This window comes from Lytechinus variegatus, chromosome 14 (genome assembly GCF_018143015.1).
Source record: "Lytechinus variegatus isolate NC3 chromosome 14, Lvar_3.0, whole genome shotgun sequence".
NCBI lineage: Eukaryota > Metazoa > Echinodermata > Echinoidea > Temnopleuroida > Toxopneustidae > Lytechinus > Lytechinus variegatus.
This window is the reverse complement of record NC_054753.1, coordinates 23,975,312-24,001,452: the sequence shown is the minus strand read 5'-3', so window position 1 is coordinate 24,001,452 and position 26,141 is coordinate 23,975,312. Positions and strand designations below refer to the sequence as shown.

Below are 26,141 nucleotides of genomic sequence, written 5' to 3'. Positions count from 1 at the left end.
TTGGCATGCAAACAGAGAAGAAAAATATTATAATAAACCTTGAAATGGTGTTTGAAAATTGACTTTGTCCAGATGGGGATACATAGCATGAGCTTATTAAAAATATTGGCACAGGTATTGCTCATTTTATTGGTGAATATTGGAAAGAGACAGACACCCACGCTTTAGATTGGATGTCACCGCTGGTGTGATATGATATTGGAGCTGTGTATTGGACGATCCTAAATGAATGATGCAGCGTTTGGGACAGTTTTGACTCCATCTCGGGGTGCTAGTTGGATTCATGGATTTATCTCAGAAATGGAGTGTTGGTTTTGGCTGTGCTCATCGACCGATGAAATATATCACTTGATATTAATAGCTTTGACTTGTTCGCTCAATTTGGCTTCAGGTCCCTCGGCGTCGTAATGATTTGTGTTTGTTAATCATATTCATGAGGATTTATCATCGCTTGATAAACGAATTGGATGTTTTTGGATGGTTAATCTGAAAGTGAATTGATAAAGCTAGCTCTGGTGATCGTGTGGCATTTTACGATTACATGAATCATTAATATCTCATGGCCTTGAAGTCCATGGACACAAAAGATTTGCTGCTGATGCTATCCAATGAGTTCCTAGATGTTGTAACACAAAGCTCAGCGATTGATCGTGGGGATGCATTCTATGATTGATTGCATTGACTATTGTGTATGATCGATTTTAAACATTAGCCCTACGATCAGTAGCAGAGATTTATGTTACTGGGTCCTGGTCAGTCTTCCAAGCTGATTGAAAAGAAATATCCATATTGAATTGTGATTATTAGTCATTGGACTATTGATTCTGGAAAGTCAATGTGATGAAACTCTGATGTGTCTTTTATTGTTACAAACCCCTAAGGACTCTACCGGTTTCTTTGAATACATGGTTTTGTCTCTTGTAGGAAGAAATCACATCTTTTCAAGTCACGATGGTTCACTATAGGACTGAAGTATTTCAAGTTTCCTGATAGGACACTAGCCAGGTTCTACAGAAAATAAAGAAAAGAGCTTGAAAAGTATTTTCATTCATTCTGTTGATTTATCCTACTCTTAATTTGGAGACCCAAGGCAACACTCCATCTGACAGAGATTTTTTTTTTGTACAATGTGTTCAAGGTGTTTAGTTTTTAGTAAATGACTGCTTCAATTTCCTCAGTGGCAGTTTCTAGCTATTGAATTCACCTAAAATTTGTTCTGTTGGTGCAAGAATGCCTTTAACACGACATTTCATCACTCCCTTAGCAGCACGCATAAGGACGTAAGTCTTAACCAGATATCAAAGCCATTGGCCATAATAATTGGCCACACTGTTCTGTGTACAGCTTCAATGAAATAGAGCCTACAAATCTTGATTCACACATTTGTTTGTCGCTTCGTGCTACTTTCTTGCTCTGTGTCAATGGACTCGAGTACCCTTCTTGCTCTCACCTTGAGGTGTAAAGTGCATTTTCTAAATAGAGTGTGTTTGTTTCTCCTGCGGCTTGAGTTAAGATGATGATGATATTTCTTGCATGTCATTTGATCGATGAGGCATCCTCTGCTCTCTGCTTCATCAGAGATCTGAATATTACCCCTCCAAGTTCGCTCTCCATCTCTGGCTGTCTGTCGGTTGCAGATTTTGCCAGAGAGCAAACGTTTCAAACAGGATTATATCAATTCCAACAGGTTCGCACCATCTATCATGTGAAGTCATGTGGACGAGGAACACTATATTGATGAATACCGCACGTTGTTTACTCAAATGGAAATATGTAACTCTTTCTTGGTGATATTTGATAAGCGGCAAGACAATCAGTAGGATGCCGTCCCGCACGGTGAACTTACTCTGAAGAATCAAGCTGAAGTATGCGTTATGACACTGCCATGGATTAAGTAACCTCAGTGTGGAGTAGCTGATTATAACGGATACGCTTTAATCGTTGAATGATCGTGTTCCACACCTTCGCAGTATTAACATTTTGGATAATCCCTGTGTATGAGGAATAGGACTCTTTTTGAATAAAACCACAGCAATTATGGAGTCCAACCAACGGCTAACGATGGATCGTGATCGTATTCTGTCGGCGAGAGGATCGCGTTCGGTGTCGGCGTATCGCCTTAAGCGAGTTGCCTCGGACATCGACCTGCAGAAGTGCCGGTGTCTATGCACATGTGGACAGAGCATGTTTTCATCAATGTCTACGAGTATGACTGAACTTATTCAAAGGTAAAACTTCTTCACTTGTATCTATTCCATTTGAGTCCTTGAACTAATGTTATCTAAGAAAGAATAGTTTTGTGAATATTCAATGTATCATGACTTACAAATAAATGTATTTTCCTGCTTTTACATCCTGCATGAGCTGCATGTTTCTATACATGTATTATTTTTTAAAGTAATAATGATGACAAGAATGATTTTAATAGCTGGATTTATATTTTAACATTTCATGGTTCAGTCAAGTTGGTCCTTATTGTCACAGTGGTAAAATGTGAAATATTGTTAAATTCAATCAATAAAAGTAATAGTGAGTGATGGACATCATCGATTCTCTCCTTTGCATATCACTGAGTTGTGTATACACATGTAACTCTTTTGTGAAAAATAAGTGAAACTTTAAAATGTCATAACTTTCTTATTTTACATCTGATTTTGATGAAATTATCAGTGTTGTGTTTGTTTGATTTACCTCTATTGATTCAAATCAACATTTTTCTGAAGCTAGCGGTTTGTTTTTGGTGAAGATTTGTTTATGCCATTTTAACTAGAGTTACGGCAAACTATACCATAATTGTCCCTTTTCATATTAGAAGGATGCACATGAAAAATATTTCACATATGTATACATTATTATTGGTAATATTACCATTATGTGAGAAGTGGGATTTTTTATTGATAGAGTAAATGGCGACAATAGTCAAATATGACTAATTGCCACTCAAACCAATATAAGAAGAAGAAGAAGGTATATGACAAATCGTGTATCCACGCCTTGGTGTTAGGTATATAGTTCTTCAAAGCCAAGCTTTTAACTTCCTCATTCGCACCTTGAGATCAAGATGTTTACATTTATTATGATAACAGTATAACCATTACACAATGGTATCTTTGAATGGTACATATAAAAAAATATATACACCAGTACTTTCATTGTTGTGGTGACAAGTAGGGGCTGTGGGACAGTTTTGAAAGTAGGGGCTATACACTCTACATTCCAAGGATTTAAAATAAATCCAGATCGGCTGTGAATAGTGACCAGCCGAATATTAGATTAAGATTCAAATCATTAGGATTTAAAGATGAAGCGAAAAGAATTGAATTTAAATCATTTGAGAGTTAAAAAGTTAATCCTAAAGATTAAAAATAAATCCAAAAATTTGACTGGTCACCATTCCCAACCGATCTGGATTTATTTTAGATCCTTGGAATTTAGAGTGTATCCATATACAGAAAATCACAATCATACTGGTTATTTTACATTTTTGTACATGTTGATTGAAAAAAGTGTGCCCCAGGCCCAGCCCACCCCTCCCATTCCGCAGCCTGTGATAATGATGAACATGAATAATGAGAATCCATGATGAAAATCCATTTTATTGTTTGAAATAGACATATACATGAACTGAAATACTAAAAAAATATGCTTTGCCCAGTTGATTGTGGGCCCGGCAGCCGTTGTGCAGCGCTAGATCGACGAGGCTCTATCTCTTTAATGGTTGAATGCCAAACAGGGTAGCAGCAACCCCCATCTTTTAACATCTGTTGGTCTGACGCGGCCGGGGTTTGAACCCCACCCTCCCGGTTGTGAGACAGACTCTACTGAGCCAACACACTGGTGTGAATAGTGTTTAATGTGATCACATTGTTGCCATGTCTTATCCTTGCATTTATGTGTACAGTGTACATATTCATTTTGTGTATTTATTCAAGCATTAATGCTGTGTTGTAATATATCTTTCTTCACCTCGCAACCTATTCCTGGCCAAGCTAGAGCCTTGGTAGATTTTATTTTCCAACGTTTTGTTTCAAAATCGATTTGTATATATGAATAAGCATTAGCACTATTGTACTGTAAAGCCAAAGTTTATTGTGTGAACATATTTTGGCTATGGGCCTTATGAAAGCTCTTTTGGAGATTATCTTACCTCTTCCCGGTATCTTTTCATATACTTTTGAATGTTATTTTGATAATATGATACAAGGAAACATGTAGCAGTCCTGTAAATCTCAGGGAAGTGAGGGGTTGGGTTAACTGTTAAAGAAGTTGAAGAAGAAGCAGAAGAAAAAATCGCTTCGTGGAAAAGGAATTAATGGTTATGATGGGGAGGGAATGAAAGAAAGGCAAAGTTCAATGAATAAATATATATTCTTAAAATTTTGATACCTTTTTCCTGATTTAGTGAAAAAGCAAATTGAACTTTGCTGGGGAAGTTCTTCGCCTCTCGATGTGGTGCCGGCCCGGGGGGGGGGGGGGCACTTCCATTTACGAGTGGATACCATGCGCGACCATGGGGTCTCGAAAAGCACCCTAAACACGTAATTTCCATATTCTGAAAATGCACCCCTTAACAAGTATTGACATGTGAAACTCTACCCTTAACAAGTATTGGAACAAAATGATACTCTTGGCAAATATTCCCTGAAAAGAACCCCTAAACAAGTACAGGAATGTTTTATTGTTACTTGTCCTTCGGTCATCGGCTTTACGTTATTTGGTTTAGTACGACCCCACCTTCTACACCTCGTAGAAACACGTAGTGTTGGGGCAAATAGGACATCCTTTATCAAACATTTTAAATTTGTTTTATCATCCCCGCAAATTCGACCCTAAACACATAATTTTCCTAGCGAAATATATACCCTTTTTTCATTATTTTTGTGTTTTTGACACCCTTATCACGTTACGTACGTAACGTCCCCTATTGTGAAAAAGACATCCTTTTTACATGCTTTTTTGGTCGTGCATGGTATCCACTCGTCAATGTAAGTGGCCCCCCTGGGGGTGCGGTGAAGTTTGCCGGGGAAAAGCACAGTATATGAAAGGGGTTTCAGAGAAAAGGAATGTGAGGGTGACAGAGATATAAAGAGAAACTGAGAGGGAGAAAGGGGTAGGGATGGAAAGAGAGAGAGAAATAGAGAGATGAAGAGAAACAGAAAGGGAGAGAGAGAGATCAAGAGATAGTTGTGTTCTCATTAGACAGTGTCAGTTATTGTAATTGTCAGAAACCATCAACACACTGAGTCACCCCTCAAGACCCTGGTTGAAAAGGTTGAAGCACCTCTCTCACATCACTCATAATGATCTCTAAAACTATGGAATCAGTCAATGTCAAACTCTTTTTATAATATTTGCATTTGGTTCAACAATGTATTTTCAATGGTGCTTCAAATTCAATTGAATTCATTTTAACTTCGTTCAAATATACAATAAAATGATACTTATCCCCCCAAAAAGCTTAACAATAAGAAAAAAATTAGAATTGTTCAGTATTGAAAAGAAAATGTAACAGATTTATGGAGTCAGAAAGGCCATTGGCCTATCAAAGTGGACCACCCTTTTTTACAACTCAATTTGATTAATACTTCTTTGATAATTCTATCCAATATTTTCTTCTAATTGTTTTTGAGAAGTTATTTAGATGAAATTACCCCACCTGAATATTCTGTGTTGTAGAAGTCACTGTGAAAGTTTGTTGATCAAGTGAACTCCTTCCAAAAGGAAAATAGTCCAGGGAAAAGGAAATATTGTCCAGGATACACAATGATACTGTATCTCACAACATTAGAATAAGAAATTTAGACTATTAGTTAGGCCTATATACTCAAAACATGATGCTTCTTTTAATAGTGATGTAATCGATGCTAAAAATAGACATGTGCAGGATCAAATTTTCTTGCAAGTGTTTTGATTTTCCCCATTTTTAGTTGAATTGGAAACAACTCCCAAGATCCTTGATAAACAGAAGAAATTTTGCAGGATTTGGTTGGTTTATGATTGATTTGTGGAGAGAGAAGGGATGTACACTCCCACTTACCATTAGTCTGTAAATCTAAACCCATTTGTCCATTTGTTCAAGTTATGGTATGAAGTTTTTGGAAATGTTGGTATATGTCCACGGGTAGTATATGCAAATAAGTGGACAGATGATGATATATCATACAATACTTCTTCTATATTTCTTTACAAAGATTTTGTGAAAATGAAGACATTTTTCTAATGTAATTAGTATGAATGTGTTCATTAAAGATGACTGCAATTTCCTGAATCAGTAATAAGTATGATTGATACTGAATTTGATATACAAATATTGTGATTTAGTTGAAATTATTGTTTAAAAGCTTTAAATTGCATTATTTGGGGCTAACCTTGATTGGCATTTTGCTATTGGGTTAGTTTCAATTACATTTTTGGGGTTCAATATATTTATGGAATAATCCCCTCCTATTTTCATACTGTTCTCATTTCTTGATCAAAGGATTTGAAACGTCTTAATCATTTTCATATTTCAAAGAAGTTTCTCAATGCCTTTGCTCATTGTGAGCTTGTTTCAACACCAATGTGTGTGTTTCATGCAGATTAAAGGTATTGTTTAACTTTGTGAGCAGCTGATTTAAAAAATTCTCAAACCAAGATGAAACATGTGCACAAGTGCATGTATTAGAACTAATAAACCCTGAAAACAACCAATATTGAGAATGATAAGCTAAAACTACAAGGCAAACCCCGATTTTGTAAATAGGCGTCTTATAGACACCTACATAGTACACATAAGTGTATGGGATGAAATTAAGATGGTGTTTCCGGTCACTTTATATTTCAATTTTTGAAGCACTAAATAATTATTTTCGAACACAATTTTTTTCTGGGCTTCATTTTTGTAACATATCACAGATACAGGTGACAAGTGTGACCTTCTAGCTCAGATCTTTTCAAAGTCAAACCAATGTTAACCAATCACTTTAATAAAAACAGTATTTCATTGCCTGAAGTATAAATTACATTGTATGTTCATTAAGATAAATGGATCTAATTTTATAGTTGATTTATTTCTAGAACTAAATTTATTTTAAAGATAAATTCCAGTATTGGTAACGATCTCAAAATGACTTTTTACAGAATCTGATATAATGACCACCCAAGTGTCTGTTTGTATGAATAAAAAATATGTGCCAAAGGATTCTGGAAGAATTTGTGTAATAGCTGAGAAATAAGCAAAATAAGCGCGGATTTGGTCACTTCCGTCGGGTCTTTACTCCAGCAATAATAATACACTGTCCCACGTGTGCCTATCTGTGTTGGTGATCTTCAGTGTGAATATTTTTCGGCGTAGATTTCAAGATTTCACAAAGTTCAGTTTATGTAACTGTACCAGATCTAGATCCTCGATGATATACTGACAATTAAGCCTGGTTTTACAGACTTTCTCATGAAATCAGTGTTTATTGCAACTACTGGCATTTCTCTTTAAGGTTGTGGTTTCAACCAAAGAAATCACATTTATTTTTACCCTCATTTTTTGGCAACATCCGATTGTATCCTTTGTCGCATGCCATGAATAAACCATTCATGATTTACAGTAGCAAGAAATACTCATATTATCAAATAGTATTGTATTGATTTAGATCAAATTTTAATGAGTTGTCACGGTTGATGCTTATAATCGACCCAAAGTCATCACCGTGAAGGTCTTTTATATTTGGATTTCTTAATTGCGGTCATGATTGTTATTGTAGGCATAAAGGAGTGAGTAATATCTAAAAACATGGATTAGGATGAGGTTTTTTTTGCAAATTCATTTTAAAAATTCTTATGAATCTGCATGTTTTGCTGGTACTGATAACACTAAAAGCTTGCCCTTTGTATGAATGTCTTATATATTTTTTTTTAGTTTCTATAAATTTTCAAGAACCATTATATTTGATTCTGAATTTTCTGATTATATTTGCCAAAATATTCTCGATGAATACTCATGTCTAAAAATCGTGGTCAAGCTTCTCTGTTAGTTTGTGAAAAGGAAGATTTAATGGTGCAAACTTTGAAAAAATTTCACAAGGTGACGGGTATTGGATGCGCATTTTCTTTTACATTTTGAACACAAAGTGACTGATTTGCTGTGTATGCCATACAAGACAGCAAATAAATGCCACTGTGGAAGAGAAAACAATATTTTCAAGGTATTTTCATTTTCAATTATCACATAATAAAATAGTTTAATTGTCTGAAACTTTTTGAGGTAAAAGACATCGGCCAAGGATGTCAGAAAATCTAAAACTACTCAGATTTTATTCTTTGATATTTTTCGGTTTCCCAGTTTATGAAATGAGAGACAACCTTTTAACCCCCCTAAACTACAACTTATCTCTAGTGTGAAAGTCCCTGTGTACTACAGACATTATGAATTAAATATCTTGGGTTGGCTGCGTTCCTCATCAGCAGAATTTAAGGAGTACACTGCCCTCAAATACAGATTGAACACTAATTAATGAATGAGGGAACGAGACATTCGGGTCCTATTAAACTTGTGTAGATTAATCAGTAATTGCAAGGACCATAATCAAACTGTTTTGTCTTTCTGATTAAGGTTTCAATCTTGGATTGTTAATGGACTGAAACAAAATGGAGAGCCTTTCTTGAGCAGTATGAGATGGAGAATTGTTATTGTCTTAGAAATGGAAAGATGTATGGAGGAGAAGGAGATGAAGAAGAAAACTGTGAGGAGAGAAGGAGGAGGAAGAGGGGAGGGGAAGGAGAAATAAAAGGAGGTTAATAAGGAGAGAGTGTATGAGAGAGAAAGAGAGAGGGGGAGAAGGTAGGGGAAAGATTAGAAAGTGGATATTTTAATTTTAAAAAGTCATATGAAGAAGGAGAGAGATGAGCGAAGGAGAGAGTGAGGGAGAGAGAAGGAGAAGAAGAAGGAGGAGGAGGGGTAGGATGACAGAAGGAGAAGGAAGTTATAGAAGGGGAAGAGAAAGAGAAATAGAGAGAGGAGAGAGAGATATATAGAGGAGGATTGGACATAGATATTTCAATGTGACAAGGTAAAAATAGGGCAAGAGGGAGCGAGGGAGAGAGAGGGGTAAAGGGAAGAAGGGGCAGAATAGATGCCCCTTGGCACAATATGTATATTCAATCATGGTGCATAAATCATGACTGATTACATGCTGTATGAATGAATGATCGAACGTGGAGCTATCATCAGAATTATAGGGTGTCCCTGTGAAGCTAAATACTGTCCTCTAGTGGCTATATCTGTCTTACTCTCTCTGCAGGTGACAACATTGATGATGTCATTGGGTTTTGAGGTAGAAAAATGTGCTAACTTTATCTTTGAAATTTGTGATTTAATCATCATGATCATTTGGCTCAAACAAATGTTCTATATGGGGAGTCATGTACATTGCCCTTATTTGAAGACAATGTTTTTTAATTGAATTTTCCTTCTTTTTAGTATTTCTTGGTAGGGCCTATATGTAGGGCCTATATGTCTAACTAACATTGTCAAAGTATTGATCTGTCATTAATGTATTATCCTGGGGCCGATTGCACGAAATGGTCTTTCCAAGGACCGTCTTTCGTGTCGCCCATCTTTTATGATACGCTATAAGCGGGGTGTTTCTGAAATTTATGATAAAGAATAAGGATTCGTTAGCTTACTTTTAAATCAAATTTTATACAATTTCATGATATATCACATCATTTTATAAACAAATATTTTGTTTATTTTAATGGACGAATGAAATATGTTTGCAGATGATTTATTTAAAATGCGTTTCACATGGCGTATCATAAAAGATGGGCGACACGAAAGACGGTCCATGCAAAGACCCTTTCGTGCAATCAGCCCCAGAGTCCTGACCACTTTCATGCATATGCATGTGAATGCATATTAGCTTTATACCTTGCATATTTGTAGTTCATCATTATAACTGTTAACCTAATAAAATTCTTTTCACACCATCAACTGAAAGAAGTAGCGATAGTGAGGTTATTTCTTTAAAGTAGAAATGTGTCGGGTAGTGAACGTTCTGCCAAAAGTCCTCCTAAATTCTGAATACAGGACATCTTGCAGTACTTTCCATGTTATTTTTCTTCTGTCGTTGTTTAATTTCCTCGGCTTCAGAAAAAGGGGAAATCCCCTGAAGAAGGTGACGTCAGGCAACATTTTGGGTTCATTCTCACCTGATTATTTTACTGTATAAGAAATAGAATCATGTAGTATAACGAGCAAAATTTTCTCAAGTATGTATGGGTAGGCTAGAAATAGAATGTTCTTTGCAAAGTCTACAAATTCTTAGTGTCTTTTTTTTAGTACGCATTACATGAATATGAAGTATGATTGTCTATATTTTACTAAAAGGTCATTTTAATTTTGGAAGCCTTTTCCCTTTTTTTGTGACAGGGTGTTTAATGTTGGTCTGTTTAATCACCACATGAGGTGAGATAGAAGGGAATGAGTGCATTTTTCAAGATGCCCTGGGCTGCCTAGTGCAATAATTATCAGTGCTTCTCACTTATTCATTGGTCATTTTGTTATTTTTTATTTGAAAATTGATGGAAATTTTGATTATCTAATCAGTGAAACCTGTCACTAGCTGGAATGCAATGGATATATCCTCTTAAATTCCATTCTATTTTTTGGGCCAAAATATAAGTCTCCTAATCTTAGGCTTATTCATTTTGAAATGTATTTTATCTATGAAGTGATACCAACTTGAGATTTCAGATTTATGAGAATGACATAGGGATGGCATAAAAAATGCCACCACTTTTATATCTAATGCCCTTTTTACACAGGATTTTCTTAACCCCGGACTATCGCTAACCCCGTACTATCCTTAACCCCGTACTATTTTTTTTTCCTTTTCACACATGCCAAATTGTTATTGCTAACCCCGGATAAGGAATGCTTGCTTTTTACACACGAAACTCGCTAACCCCGGACTAGTGGTTTTTGTCGATCATTCGTAGTACAAGTGCTTCACTCGTACACTTTTTACACACGCTACAATTTCCTTAACCCCGTACTATAGGTGGGGCCAAATAGTACGGGGTTAAGCTTAGCCCACTTTCGTTTTACACATGCGATCTTAACCCCGTACTATTGCTCTTAGCACCGCAATTGGTGGGATAACCCTGCTTTTTTGCAGGGCCAAATAATCCCGTACTATAGGTGGGGTTAGCCCACTTTGCAAAAACGCTGTGTAAAACGAAAGTGGGCTAAGCTTAACCCCGTACTATAGGTGGGGCTAAATTGCCATTTAGCCCCACCAATAGTACGGGGTTAAGGAAATTTTAGCCTGTCTAAAAAGGGTATAAAAGCATTGCCTAAAATAAGTTGTAAACAAATTCCATTACAGAAACTGAAGATGTACTCTAAAGTAAAGCAAAAGTGACTTTTATAGCTGAAATTCTCTCTCTGATCACCCCCTAGGTAACTGTCTTTAGTAGTGATTTATGGTAGGTATTTTGTGGGTAAATTTATTTCCATGGCTTGGTGTGGGCTGATGATTAGAGATGCCAATGGCGATTAATTTATCAATTATCTCTGTCTGAATCTGTGCTGAAGATCTTAAGTCTTTTGGTACTAAGTTTGTAATACTAAATAGATTCATTATTGTGGATTGAAAAAGAGATAAAGAGTTGCAGCGGCACTCGAAAGCTCGTGAACTTGTAAGCTAGTGAACACTTTTTGCGAGAGTGATCACGAATTTCCTAGAAAGCCAGTGAACACTTTGCGAAAGTGATCACGAATTTCCTTGTTGACCATAGTAGATTGCGAGACAAATGAATACCCTCTAGCGATTAAGTTTGTAATGTTAATCACTCACTATGCATAGCATAGGTGATGATTAGGACTCACTCTAACAAAACAAATGGGTTGGAATTTTTGAGTTTTTATGATTTGCTGTAACAAACCATTCGATCATGGCTTGCCAAAGTTCATTTTATCTCTGCATGTATCTTGCTTTGCTTGTGTTTTCATTATCAGAGGTTGATGTTTTTGAATGTCCAGGAGCTGTGAACCACAAGGTCTGAGGTTCAATACCCATCTCAGATCTTCTGCACCATTGTCTTTTGGCAAGACGTTATTCTCATTTACTGCTCCCCATCCAGGGTGTCAAATTAGAACCAGGGGCAATGAACCACAAGGTCTGAGGTTCAATACCCATCTCAGATCTTCTGCACCATTGTCTTTTGGCAAGACGTTATCTTCGTTACTGCTCCCCATCCAGGGTGTCAAATTAGAACCCCGTGAAATATGAGGTCCTTGTAGTTTTTCAGCATTGCTTCCCCCACAGTGATTTCCTTTTCCTGGAATACTCCCCAGGGAGTGGAGAATGTGCATACTATACAACATGAAACCTTGATAGAATTCCTTGATTATTTATAATTTACAATAAAAATGTTGAGATAATCATGTTTATACCTATTTTCTTGACCGAACTTGTAGTTTATGTTGCTCTTGCTGCAGTAAGGATGTGTGGGATCCATCAATAATTTTGAAAAATCAAAACAAGGAGTCTACATGTTATTTAAAACAAATTTGAAATAATCATGGAACAAAAATAAAAGCTACCAATTTTCCTATATCCTGCCCCTCCCCTATGTTTCTCCTCCCTCGTTTATAAAATATGTCTATACTTAAATTAAACGCTCTATACCCAGACATATTTCATATTAGATTCCCACAACCTTGAGTATATTATTGAATATATCATTTCCTCTGTGACATTTTCATTGTCCAGTGCGTATTTCCTTTGAAAGATAAGATTATACCAAAGAATATTAATAATAATAGTTCTAAAGTATGTTTGTTTTGTAGATAATAGAGCGATATTAATATCACATGAGGAAGTATAAGAAAACTTCGTGTGAAAAGGGTAAAATTATTTATAAGAAAATGTTCACTTATCTTCACCAGTAGAGGGAGTTTTCCACTAAGTAACTTCTCTCAATTAAGGAACTTCATAGCTATATGATAATGAGGTTTATGAAAGATGAATGCACAATAGCTAGGTCCTTACTTGCACATAGGACATGAATTACCGTGGGGGACCATTATTTGCAGGGCAAGATTTTCTGATTTGTTCATTTGCACTGCTTGCCATCAAGGGGGGGGGGGGGGTGAAAGTGATTGTACATTCAGATCAGAGAAAATTATCTGCAAAAATGTTAAGACTGAAATAAAAGTTAAGCAATTATTGTTTTGTGAATGGGACATACTTCATACACATTACTGTAAAATACGAAGTCATTGTAACAAAATGTTGCAGAAAGAAACGAAGGAAGGGGGGGGGCATTCTGCTGATGAATAATATAAGTTGTTTATGATATTTTTGTATAAAACTCCATTTATTATTCATTCCCTAATGCCACATGTATCAAGATTGCTCAGGCCTATACATTGCATATTTTTTTAAATCTTATTTCTTTCTTAAAAAAATATTTATCATAGAGATGTACATTGATTTCAGTGTGAATGGGACCTGTGCAGGGCAGAGCAGGAGGAGGGATAACAGAACTGGAAATCCATTAATTCATTTCCCTCCCCAGCTGCTTGCCTGAGAATGGAAAAGTAGAAGAATTTTTAACATTTTTATTCAAGTTCAAGTAGGAATAGCCTTGCAGATAGAGTCATGTGGAACACAATGAGTAGGTAAGGAATGATGTGGGGAGGGGGGAGAAAGATGGGAGGGGAGAGGGAAGGGGTTGAGGGTCGGAAAATATATTGAGAAAGAAAGTGAGGGATGTAATATAGTATTTTCAAAATGAAACAGAGAGAGAGAAAAAAAAGCTTAGCTCTATGATATAGGCCTACTTATTAAAGGGAAAGTTCACCCTGACAAAAACTTCATTGTAAAAATAGCAGAAAAAATAATAAAAATTATTGCCGAAGGTTTGAGAAAAATTCATCAAATAATTAAAAAGCTATTAGAATTTCAATTATTTGATTTGTGACGTCATATGCGAGCAGCATTCCTACATAGCGAATGGTAAAAAATCAATGAAATGTCGTTTTCTCAGAAAATTGAAAATGGTTTTCACTGTACCTTTTGTAAATCAATAGACAAATCATTTCACACCCGATCATGAATAGAAAACAAAATTAAGTCATCAGGAACCATGCAAAATTTGAAATCAATGCATTTTATATTACATAACACATGGGGCAGCTGCTCGTATATGACGTCACAAATCCAAAACTTTGAACTCTAATACCTTTCTTACTCTTAAACAGACTTTCCTCAAACCTTCACCAATATTGTTCACTGTTTTTTCTGCTATTTTTGCAACAAATTTTTCTTCAGGGTGAACTTCCCCTTTAACCAAAGGAACAGGATGAAGGGGGGAAGAGGGTGAGGGGGATGTAGCAGGGTAGGAATGGGGTATAAAGAGGGAAAGGAGAAGCAGCAAGGTAGAGGGAGTAGGAAGCAAAAGAAAAAAAGTTTATATTACAGGAGAATTACAAGAGAATAAAAGATGGAAAAGAGGAGGAAGGAAGGAGATGTGATAAAGAAGGAAAGATCGGATAGAGTGCTGAGAGAGAATGACACTGTGAGATGGAAGATGCTAGGAGAGAGATACAGAGAGAGCGAGCAAAATAAGAGAAATGGTTCTGCGGAATACATTAATCCTCGATATGAATCTTGTTTACTGGTGAATGTGTTTTTGTTCCAATCTTCTTTTTTTTAATCTTTGACATTGCTATCACCTTCTAATCGAAACCAAGGTTTCCCAGTCACAGATTTGCACACGTAGGAGAAGAATTCGTTAAAAAGGTAAAAACAACCACAAGGCATTACAAACACCCTGACCCAAAGTCTTCTCCTTGTCTGCAATTAAGGCAGACAAAGATAAGTGGACATGACATTCAAGAAAGCGGCAAAACCCACAAATCCAACGCCTTTTTTGTTCACTTAAAATAGTGAACAGTTGACGCTTGTACTTGATTAGACACCCATTTCCGTTTTCTGACCGATCGGTCCCAAATATCGTCAGGAGAGAGGGGGCAGTTGTCACGGCCGATAAGCATATTTGTCCATCTGTTGCATTGACCCTGTCAGGATCATCATCGGCAATTAATCGGGGATGAGGGTTGATTGTGATCGATGCGTCCGTGACGATGAGACAAGCTTTGAAGAATCTCGGAGTAATCCTTTGAATGGGGTGAGGAGCATCGATAAAGCACTGTACCAGACATGATATATAACCGTGACTCAGATTAAACTATTTCCTCTTAACTTGATGATATAGTGAGATAACCCTGTTAATTCATTTCTCGCCAACCATGACTAGTCTTCTTCTTCTCCCATGATTTTGCCAAGCTAACGGGTAAACAAGTGGGTGGGCGTATGTGTTTCCAGTCTGGGAAAACAAAAACACTGCAAGTAGAACTGCTGTCCCTCGATTATAGTAACATGTTAACAAAACACGGACAATTTCAAGCAATTTTGGGTGATCTATTTCTAGATGTAAGTTAATTTCCCAAAAGTTGTTTTTTGTGACGAGTCTCTAGAGAAACAGTCATAACAGAATGTGTCACTCATCGTTTTTCCTCGGGCCCTGCTCGAAGATTAGATATTAATTTTCTGATTGGTCTGGAATTGTGGGACAATACACAATCCGCTTGTGGCTGGCTAAGTTGGCAGTTCTCTCGGATAAAATGTAAGGTTGGAAATTCCTCAATTTCACTTCCAATTTGGGAGACTGACATGTTTATAGATATTTGTGTGTTTTGTGCGTGTTACACGTCAATCTCCTGCAAATACAGATTGATTTGTTTCAAAGCTTGTAGTACTTGGTTTACTCTGAAGTTTGAGTTATGTTTCATCTGTTTATTCATCAATTCTACGAATACACTGCCTCCTCAACTAGATGTTAAAGTGCACAAGTTGCACAAAAATTTCTTTTTTTTTTCTTGAAATGTGCAATTCTCTCCCAGTGAAGCCTTACGTGTCAAAATTTGTACAATTTGGATTTCTGCTGCTGCAAATTGCTTCCGTGAAAGCCATGCCTGATTTCACGATTCTAACACAGCTGTCTGCCTCCAGAGCTTGGCAAGACTCCTCTTGAATGACTATCTACTGACAATGATGTCACCTTGATTCCATATTACAAGCGGAAACTTGTAACACATCAGCTGTGAAAAGCTACTGGAAAAGCGCAGTGTCTCCGCCAGCTTTCGACTTTCCTTCCCCTTTCACCATCTCCTCTGCATTTTATGTTGATGCAGACTACACGTCCTTTGGAAAATAACCGCTGGATTATTCACAAATATTTAATTCTATATTCATCGCTTGGAAGGGATGAAGCAGGAGTAATTTATTCAAATAGTATGAGAGCAAAAGAACGCTTGTGGTTTTATCCAAGCCTGAGTGGACACCAGTTGTCTGCTTATGCATAAAGGGAGCTGATTTGCATTTGCTAGGAGCAATCCTATTCAAAGAATTTCGAGATCACCTCATCTGTCATTGCTACAATACATTTTGGAAAGCACACTGGACATAGGATTCTATTTCATTTTATGTCTCTTTTCATCAGAAATCAGCATCTCAAAATTTTAGCCACGAACTCTGTGAGCAGCACTGAGGCCTATTCTTGTTCTTGATGCATATTGTATATTTTTTTATGGAACGAATCTGAATTTGTTAGCTTATCGATACACACAATCTCAATGTCATTAGAATGTCATGAGAATTGGATATACAAGTTTTCTGCTTTTGTGGGAGATAGATCCCCATTTCAGCTCCATGCATTCAATTACTAATTACTATTGATGCGTCTATGTTTGTTTCTACTGAAGTTCGGTGGACTGGCCTCTCGGAGGACGTCTGAGGGGTTCGGCGTAATCACGCTTTTGGAATTATCCTACCCTGGACGGGGAGGCAAATCAAATTGAGCCAGGGCCTCCTCATGTGCATCCAACCAACCAACCCAAGGGATGTTTACATTGATTTATGTTCCACGACGAAACAAGATCCTCAACTCCGTGTCTCCTTCTCATCGATTCGGTCTCAAGAATACCCCCGATATATATCATGCTGTGGTTTTGGGGGAACGAGACGAGAATTGGCCGATCGGTATCATTGTCATTGATGAATGTTGCTTTCCTTCAGATTGTTACCTTATTTTGCAGGTGCCAGCCGCAGACCCAACTCAGGAGTGCAAATAAATCCCTGACTTCATAGTAGTACAGAAATAAGAAGCAACTCTCCATTGAATTTGGAAAAAGAAAGGGGTTTCCCCTACAGAGTTTAAAAGAGGATTTGGAATAGCAGAAGTGGTGGTTGTTTTTAGTGATTTGAAAGTCTCATCCCTCTGTGCTTGTGTAAAGATAGACATAACCTTGCCATACTGATCTGTTTATGTAGCTTTTATTTCCATCGTTACTGATAAAAAGGAAGAGTAATAGGAAATAAAAGAACGGTGCCAGATCCTGTTTTGCCATTTTACAATTTACCTGCGTGATATCAACAGTGCCAATATAATAAATAGCCTGGCAAAAAAATGTCATCGATATCATTCAGTAGCTTCACTTTTATAACGAAAGGATAGTGAGATCTGTGGGCAGTGCTCAACTACCGGTAAAGACTTTAACATAAATTTCAGCGCTTGAATGATTCTATTTAGATGGTAATTACCTACTCCGCAAAGCAACCGTTGATTTGAATTGACTGATTGCTACTTGAACCTATCCTGACCTGCCCCCAACCTCAACGTTGAGGGTTGAACCCGACCGCCGTCCGCTACGTTTATTGGCCGTTAGTTGCAGAGAGGAAAAGGGGTATTTGGGACTGAATGTAATTAGTAGCTGGTGGAGATAGCAAGCTTAGCCAGCTCCCCTCACTCTCCGTCTTGGACTCCAGTGCGTCTGGGGTCATCCCTAATCAGGGTCCGTAGATACAAACCCCGCTGAGAGAGGGCTCGACTTGAAGGCTGAGACCTAAGACGAGACAATTAGACCTGATTGGGACCATTACTGGGATAATTTATGTGTACTTAGTGCTCATCATCGGGCGGAGGTCTATCTCTCGATTGCGCTGGCTTTCCGAAGCGTCTCTCCCCGACTCGGATTTATCATTAAGCACAGTGGATCGAAGAAGGAATAAATGTTACATAGAATGCGGTTGATTGCTCCTCCTGTTATCTCTTGCCCTTTCTGGATTTATACCCCTGACTCTCTGACTCAATAGCAAGCTTCAGGAGAATGAGACTGGCACTTGAAAGAGTCCCAAACAGGAGCTTCGCCAGAAAATGTAACATAATTTATATTCAGGCTCGGCATGAGAATCAGTTACAGAGATAGAGACAGGCAGTTCAGCAAATATACACTCTATTTCTTATTCCTGATGACAATTGGGCGAGTTCTCCATCGATCTATGGTAGAAAACAATCTTTACTGAAGCATATGTGATGTGTTTCCTCTTGTGTGGATATATTCAGGATTTGTATCTATTAGCAAGGAATCAATCAGAAGGAAGATTTTACATAGCTTTTAAAGTTTGGAAAAAGCTTTGTTTATGTGATGCTGGCATCATCTGTATATCTACGGATAATTGATTCAAGTATAATACTGTTGACAAATGAGCCAAACCTTATAACTTCATAGTGTTTATGGGACAAAAATCTTAAAGAAATATGATGCCCCAATGTCACTAGTTCTGTGCCTCAAGCAATCAACAGTTCTCTGTCACTCGCATCGTCTGTCGGCAGTTTATTTTTCCTACCAAAGCCCAAAAGTCGTCACGGTGCATTCTCTCTTCATGGAATGAGGGCAATATCATCACCTTATCAACAAGCGTAAACGAAGTTTGGTGGCGGACAGACACTTAACACTCCTGCATACCACTTGTAAAAAAAATCTTCTCTTTCAAACGTCCCAGGCTAGTGACATTTTCAACGCTCCATGCTCCGGGCTATTCTACTAGCTGTTATGCAGAGACAAGCTGTGTATATCACGGAGTGTTGAATATATTTTGATTTGAGGACGCAATTTCGTAAATAGAAAATTTAGCCCGCAGAGGAAAAGATGGTGGTGGTGAACGCCGTTGATCGAAGGAAGAGCACCTCGGATGCGAGAACGACAAGGTAGGAAAAAAGAAGAGAAGAGAAAGGAAAATGAATGTAATAATAAGCTTAAGGAAGTTGAAGACATTCTGTTTAGTAGGAAATACTCTGGTATAATTGTTTAAGTTGTCGATTAAATCTGTAATCATTATTGTAAAATCATTTTGTTTTGCTGATCAAGGGTAGGCCCATCATCTTGCATTTTATTTAGAAAAATCACTTTTGGATCAGACGATGTCATTGCAGCAGGTTTGCCTGACCTAGGAGTGATGAATGAGAGATAAAAGAAGAATATACCTGACAACATTCAAAGCATTGACAGAAAAATGAAAAAAAAAGCGGCTGGTTTGTGAATAAAGGGGCATGAGAGAAATTAAATAAAATCAGGACTATAGATGATTAAAGTTGATTGTAAAAGTTCAAGAGTTATTCGGAGGGCAAGCACGGACCTGGGAGCAAGCCTGAGGGGAAGATCTATGACATCATACAACTCTTCTCATGACATAACCGAAGTAGGAAGGAAAGATAAGAAAGATGAGATGGGGAGAGAGAGAGGGGTGCAAGAAGTTGAAAGATCATTCACCGCAAGGAGGGCAATGCTCACTGGAGAAGGGAAAATGGTAGAGATGTGAAATTATGGAGAGGTGGATGGGAGAGAGCAGGAGAGAAGAAAGAGCTAGAACTGGAGAGAAAGGAAAGAGATATAGAGGTTAGGAGTGGAAGGGCGAGTAAGAAAGAGAGGTAGAAAGTCTTGAAGATGGAAACACGACTTTCATCTGGAAGATATTTACACTCAAAATTTCAAGGATTTGAAATAATTACAGATTGGCTGTGAATAGTGACCAGTCGAATTTAAATTTATTTTCAATCTTAAGGATTAACTTTAAGATCTGAAAAGATGTCAATTCAAATCTTTTAGCTTTACGTTTAAATCCACGAGGTTTAAATCTAAATCTTTGGCTGGTCAGTCACATTGGATTCATTTTAAATCCTTGAAATTTAGAGAGTTGAGGGAAACAGCAATGATAGGGTAAAGATTGGTGGAAAGGGGGGGGGGGGGCAGAATGGGATCGAAGAGGGTGGAGGGGAAGAGGAAAAGGGGGATTAAGAAACAAAGGTATGAAGAGGAAGAAAGAGATCAAGTTTTGGGGAAAGGGTTGAAACGGGGGTAGGCTTTAGAGGAAGGAGAAGAGAGATGGGAGATAAAAGAAGTAAGTTGATAACAGGAATCTGAGCCGGCTCGATGACGTAGGTATGTTGCCTGCAAAAACCCCCTTCACGGTTTCATCTAACTTAATAAAGCACAAATTTACACGATAAGGCTGGCTAGGAGCAACCGTCCTGATGATGAGTTTCTCCCAGTAACTCTCCATGTTCTCCCTGCCAAGTTTTTAGAAGAAGTTCAGAAGGTGGAACATACTGCTCGACCTTGCATCGGCCAGAAGAAACCAATCTCAACCAGAACATGTGTTGGACACAGTAGATGAACTCCTTTAAGGGTTCTCCTCCATGCCTGGATGTTTAATACTGCTATCTAGTTTACGCCAATTTTCTTCTTTGGGAAATCCAAGACATTCGATCTCCCTGAATGTTCAGCTGATTGTGTTTGTACTTGGAAAATTGTCCAAATCTTTAGCATCGGTCACCAAATTTGAAGGTCACTCAAAGTGATGTGTTTGGGATTAACTAGAGGTGTATAGATTCTGTAGAGAGAATACATGAAAGACCCTCTAAATCCTAAGTTTTTGCTTCTGAACAAGATATTCAGGTATGTATAAAAAAATGTTGCCAATTTGAAATGACCTGTTGATAAAGAGGTCTATACGATATGAAGTTGTGTTTGCTGGTTGTCTAGAGAGAGTCCTGTTGGTGACAGTTTACTTTGTTTTCCAGAAAGATTTTCCAAGTATGATCTCGCAGAAATTATCTCTCAACTACCAACTAATCTGTGCTCATGTTTGTTCAGTGGAATTAATAATTGCCTAAATTTTCACATAATTTTACTATGCAATTGATAATTCTGTTTACATTTCTTTTGTATTGTTAATTTTTTTTAATCATTAATCAACATTTAATCATTCTTGTTCACAGCATCTACCCTAAATGGAAAATGACACTGTGCATTTTTCTATCCTTTTCAAGCTTGGAAGTGTTGACTTTTACTTTCCGATAGCTGAAATCCCCATGAACAAAAAAAACTTGAGATGCATTTAGAATCTCATAATGGTACTCATCTTTCTGAGTATCTGCATTCTGCTTCCAATGAATAGATGCTCGTCCTCCACGCTTGCTGCATGGCTTATCCCTGCACGCTCAATTTAACTTGTTTTGTAGTGAGCAGTCTCTGTTCATGAATAATTCATGAAGCGTGGTTTCTGGACTGCATCATGTGGCTATTTCGGGGGAGCTGACGCCTTGCCAAAGCACTGGAGACATAGCGGCCAATCTCAGGTTACCTCAATTTGGCATACCCTGATGTGATTTTTTGGTGCCTGTTATTTTTCAGTAAACATCTTACTTCAGCCTTCATTTGATGGAAATCCCTTTGGTTTAACATTGTCCAGTAAGGTTTGTTTCCTCTGTTATGCCAGCAAATGGCAATTGTGTTAAATCTTTCCACCCCTCTTTGGTTGTATTGAATCTGTCATAAAGTCATAATTATATTCATCTGATTATATTTCTATTTCTTTGATCACTAAGGCCACATATATTTTTCACTCTGTTTTAATTCTTATTTTATTCTTATCTCCTCTCTCTGTAACTTTTTCTCTCTGTTGCTTGACTATTATACAACCTCCCATATAGACATTTATTTATTGTGTCTGTATTATATTGAATATGTATTGTTACTTTGATTATATTTTGAAACTTTTGTTGATTGGAAATAAATAAATCTAAAGAATCACTTTATCTTTTCCATTCAACATTGCCATTCTGAATTTGTTGCTACTTAGAATATAAATGAAATAGTCACATAATTATTCCCTCTCGCGTCAGATATATTGTTTTTAAATGAACATGCATTTCTGAATCATTCTTCATCTTAACTGTTCTCTCTCATCTCTCTCTCTCTGCCCCCTCCCATACCTTTTTTCTCTCCTCTCTCGTTCTCTTATTCTTGATCATCTTGTGTATACATGACATGTTATTATCAGGAGCCATGGAATAGTTCTGAAGGAGGGGGGGGGGGGCTGACAAAGCAAAAAAAAAAAACGTTTTTAAAAAGGGGTGGGGGTTCAGCCCCCTAAACCCCCTGATTCCATAGCCCCTGCATATTAAACATCGTGGATTTAGTCGCAGCATTTAATGTCTTTTTAGCTCTTGTCCTGCTTCCCACCCCCAGCCCCATGCATGCATCGCCTCCTACCCTCAGAGTATGGAATGCTTGATGTGGCTGAAATAGAATTGAAATCTGGTAAACAGTTTTCCATCTCCTCCGGGACATCTCTTCCTAGCCTGCTAATCATCTCTCCATTTAATTTCGCTCCTTGATCGTCCTCTCAACCCCATGTAACATTCATTAATGATGATGGTCTGTTATGAAGCGCACAAGGGAATGATATTAGCAAAAGAAAATATGTCATAAATACCTCACAAGCATTACCAGCATCATCACGGAGTGTTCAAGTATTTAGAAACTAATTTTCTGTTGTAATTGAATTTCATTTTGGAATATGAATGAAGGAATGAATGAAACTTTTATATTGACAAAGTCTATTGTCAAACCATGTACATCTTTTGAAAAAATGTTGCTAGTTTGTTATGAAGAGCGATATTTGATTACGAAAATATGTCATAAATACTTTTCAATTAATACCAGTATTTGTATGAATCTGTACAGCACTTCAAAATGAAATGTGTCACGTATTTCAGTACATTACTATTGATTTTTTTCTTTTTTGCTTTTCTTTTTAAAACACTGCATTGGAATATAGTTCAGCGAGGCCTGACTAGCATTTGTGCTATTTTTTGGACTCCTTTTTCTAGTGTATGTTTCATTATACTGTCGTTTTTCTGTGATTTGTATCATTATTACCTGTAAACATGTCAATATTGTGGGTATAAATCAAATCAAATATTTGATCATGAATTCATCTGCCATTGGTGCAATGGTGTTGTATAATGATCCCCCTCCCATGAAAGGTTACAATAGACACGCACGACCGTTCCTTTCAAATCATGATTGGTTTCTTTGAACATTCGGAAATAGAGAGGAAGAGATTTGTAGAGAGATAGTTAGCCGAAAATAATAACTTAATTAGGGGACCAGTAAACGCTCTGTGTTGTAACAGAAAGTTGTTTTCGGAGAGGAAGTATCAAATTGCATTGTCCAGAAGAACATGATTGATTAGTTTTTCCTTGTTTTCAAGGGAAATGGCTATCTGGATTGGGTTTTGTAACTCATACCCTTTTCATAAACCTATCCTCCAATTAGCCGCCTAAGAGTAATGCGGATAATTCAATAAAAATTGCGTTCATAAACTCCGAAAATAAGCCGCATTATTTTTACGAGCGCCCGTCCTGAAAAAGGCGGATAATCGCCATGACAACTGGACACGCCCCCTCCGATGCGGTTGTGTTGGAAAAGGGTGACCTTGTGACCGCACCATGGCAATTATCCGCATAATTTGGAAATGCGTTCATAAACTCAAAATCTTGTCCCGATGCTGCTATTATGCGGATAATAGCAGCATCAGAGTAATGCGGATAACTCTTGTCCTCCTCCAATTTTACGACCAAATTATGCTGCTATTAGCCGCCTAATTCATAGTAATTGGGTTTATGAAAGGGGTATAAGGTTCAGTATTCAGGATTTGAGATCACCTTCAGATATTATCCAAAGTGCCTTGCATTTCTGAATGTACATTATAATAAAACCTATTATTACAACCTGTTTCATCATTGCTGTGAATAAACTTAGACTAACCGTTGCTATGTCAGGATGTTTTCCCCAAACGCATGTACAGATTTATAAGACAAAGGAATAGTAAGCAAATCAATGAGCAGATTTAACAAATCAAAGCACAATTTTTATTGTGTTTTGATTACGGTACTTTTAACATCTAAGTTTCTGTATAATTTTGCCTCTTTTTGGCATTGCTTTCAGTAAAGATCTAACAAAGGCTAAAGTAATTATAATCAAACATGATATCAAAATCACGAAAAATTTCAATTGGGGGTACCTTGGGATGTTTGGTTTTTGTTTTTAATAATATTTAGTATGAAACTTCATTCCCTTGAACAATTGCTAGATTAGAGGCACAGGGGTCCCGTCTTTATGCCCATTGTTTTTTTATTCTGAAGGGAATAATCAATTGATATAACCTGAAACGAAGAATTTATAAATTGTTAATGAGTCTGATGATGATTCAGTGGTCTTGAGCTCATTGTTTGGATGAACCTCTTGGCAATGTATCATATTGGAAATGCATGTAATTAGTTGAAAAAAAGTTGTCCTAAAATTGTTTTATACTTCCAAACATCTGTATTGTCTTGAAAAGACTCCACTCCATTCAGCCAGTTTTTAAGGGGTTAATCAGGTTGTGTGAAGAGGCGTTTTTTTTTTTCTTTATTTGCATCATTTTTATATGAATCAGAAACAATTATGTTATGAGTGAACAAATCACTCTCATATTTTGTTTCTTCTGAAAATGTAATATGTGCAAATAACCATCTAGCTATTATATACTATTCCTATTATGGTATTATTGAACTTATTTTAGTAGTAAGTTCCCGGAACATTCTTGTCAACAGAGGTCAGCGCTTCTTAATGGATTTTGTTTCACAAGATGACATTGTATGTAGGGCCTATAGGTTTTTCTGAGCTGATAGTGTTAGTGTGGTGTGTGATTGTTTGGAGTTGGATCTCCCTACATGTATTCCAATAAAAAAAAATATGGAAAGATATCTGCAGTTTCATTTAGTAACATCTGCAGAAGTTGAACAGGACGACTGCGAGAGAGATACCGTTTTGTAGAGCAACCAGTAGGCATGTAGTGATCATGCATATCCTCTGTCGTCGGGGGCAACACTGCTCCATGTCTAGTCTCAGAATAGCGCCCAGGATTGGATGTGGCATTGATGTGCATCACAAAGATACAACGCCCTCGTGGCTCTGTCATCAAAATTCTTTGAGGGTCATTTTGATATTGTCCTGATGGAGAGGACAGGCAGTTTACCCGAAGTAGTTTCTTCTGATTTTCGTTACCGCTTTAGAAATTATTTGATTTTAATCTGGATCTTTCCTGATTGTGTGAGATGGGTATTGAGTTGATAGTCTGATGTAAAACAAAGTGCCATTGGACAAGACAAGAAAATTTGATAAGGTTTTGAATATTTTTGTTTTCAAATATTTCATCAAATCATAAGTAAAATGCTATTGAATGGTAATAATGGTGTGGATTTATAGAGCGCACATAATAACCAAAGATATTCACGACACAAGCCCAGGTTCTCTTGTATATAAAAAAATTGCAAACATAAATAAACTCCACAAAGTAATTAAAATATAACACACTATAAGCAAAAGTTACAAACAGTAACAGTTGCTCATCAGAATTCCTTGCTACAAACGTAAAATATCCAGGAAGTAATAGTGATATCAGGAGTTTATGCCATGTATTATAGACAAATGAGAGTAATTGCAGTAAACACTGATTTAACTAGAAAGTCTTTAAAGCCAAGATTGTCAATTTATCCTCATATATCTAGATCTGGTACAGCAACACAAACTGAACTCGGTGATTTCACAAAATCGAAGTTGAAAACTGATTACACTGAAGATTGCCAATACAGATATGTGACAGTGTAATATTATTTCTCAGAAAAATAATCAACATTTGATTCAAAGCCAATTCTTATTTCCTAATTTCTCAGCAATTACACAATTTCTTCCAGAATCCTTTAGCAGAATCCTTTTTATCAGTGAAAATCTTTGTGGTCATGTAATTGGATTCTGCGCAAACTCATTTTGAAATCATTACCACAACTGGGCTGAACTGGCATTTCTTGTTAAAATGTGTGGGTCTATACAGCAAATTTTAGATCTTATTTTGAAAGAAAGATTTAAA

The 26,141-nt window shown here is 37.0% G+C and overlaps 1 protein-coding gene across 2 annotated transcripts in view; it reads left to right on the top strand.

Annotated features, from left to right (window-relative positions):
* Positions 1–1,303: 1,303 nt before the first annotated feature.
* LOC121427558 overlaps positions 1,304–26,141 on the top strand; it is a 32,946-nt gene continuing 8,108 nt past the window's right edge. Inside the window, exon 1 of one of the 2 annotated variants that reach the window (XM_041624008.1) lies at positions 1,304–2,228. In XM_041624008.1, coding sequence (XP_041479942.1) covers positions 2,038–2,228 — 191 coding nt within the window. In that variant the 5' untranslated portion in view covers positions 1,304–2,037. Of the gene's footprint in view, positions 2,229–18,253; positions 19,093–26,141 lie in introns of those variants that run through there. The other variant, XM_041624009.1, reaches the window with a different exon arrangement.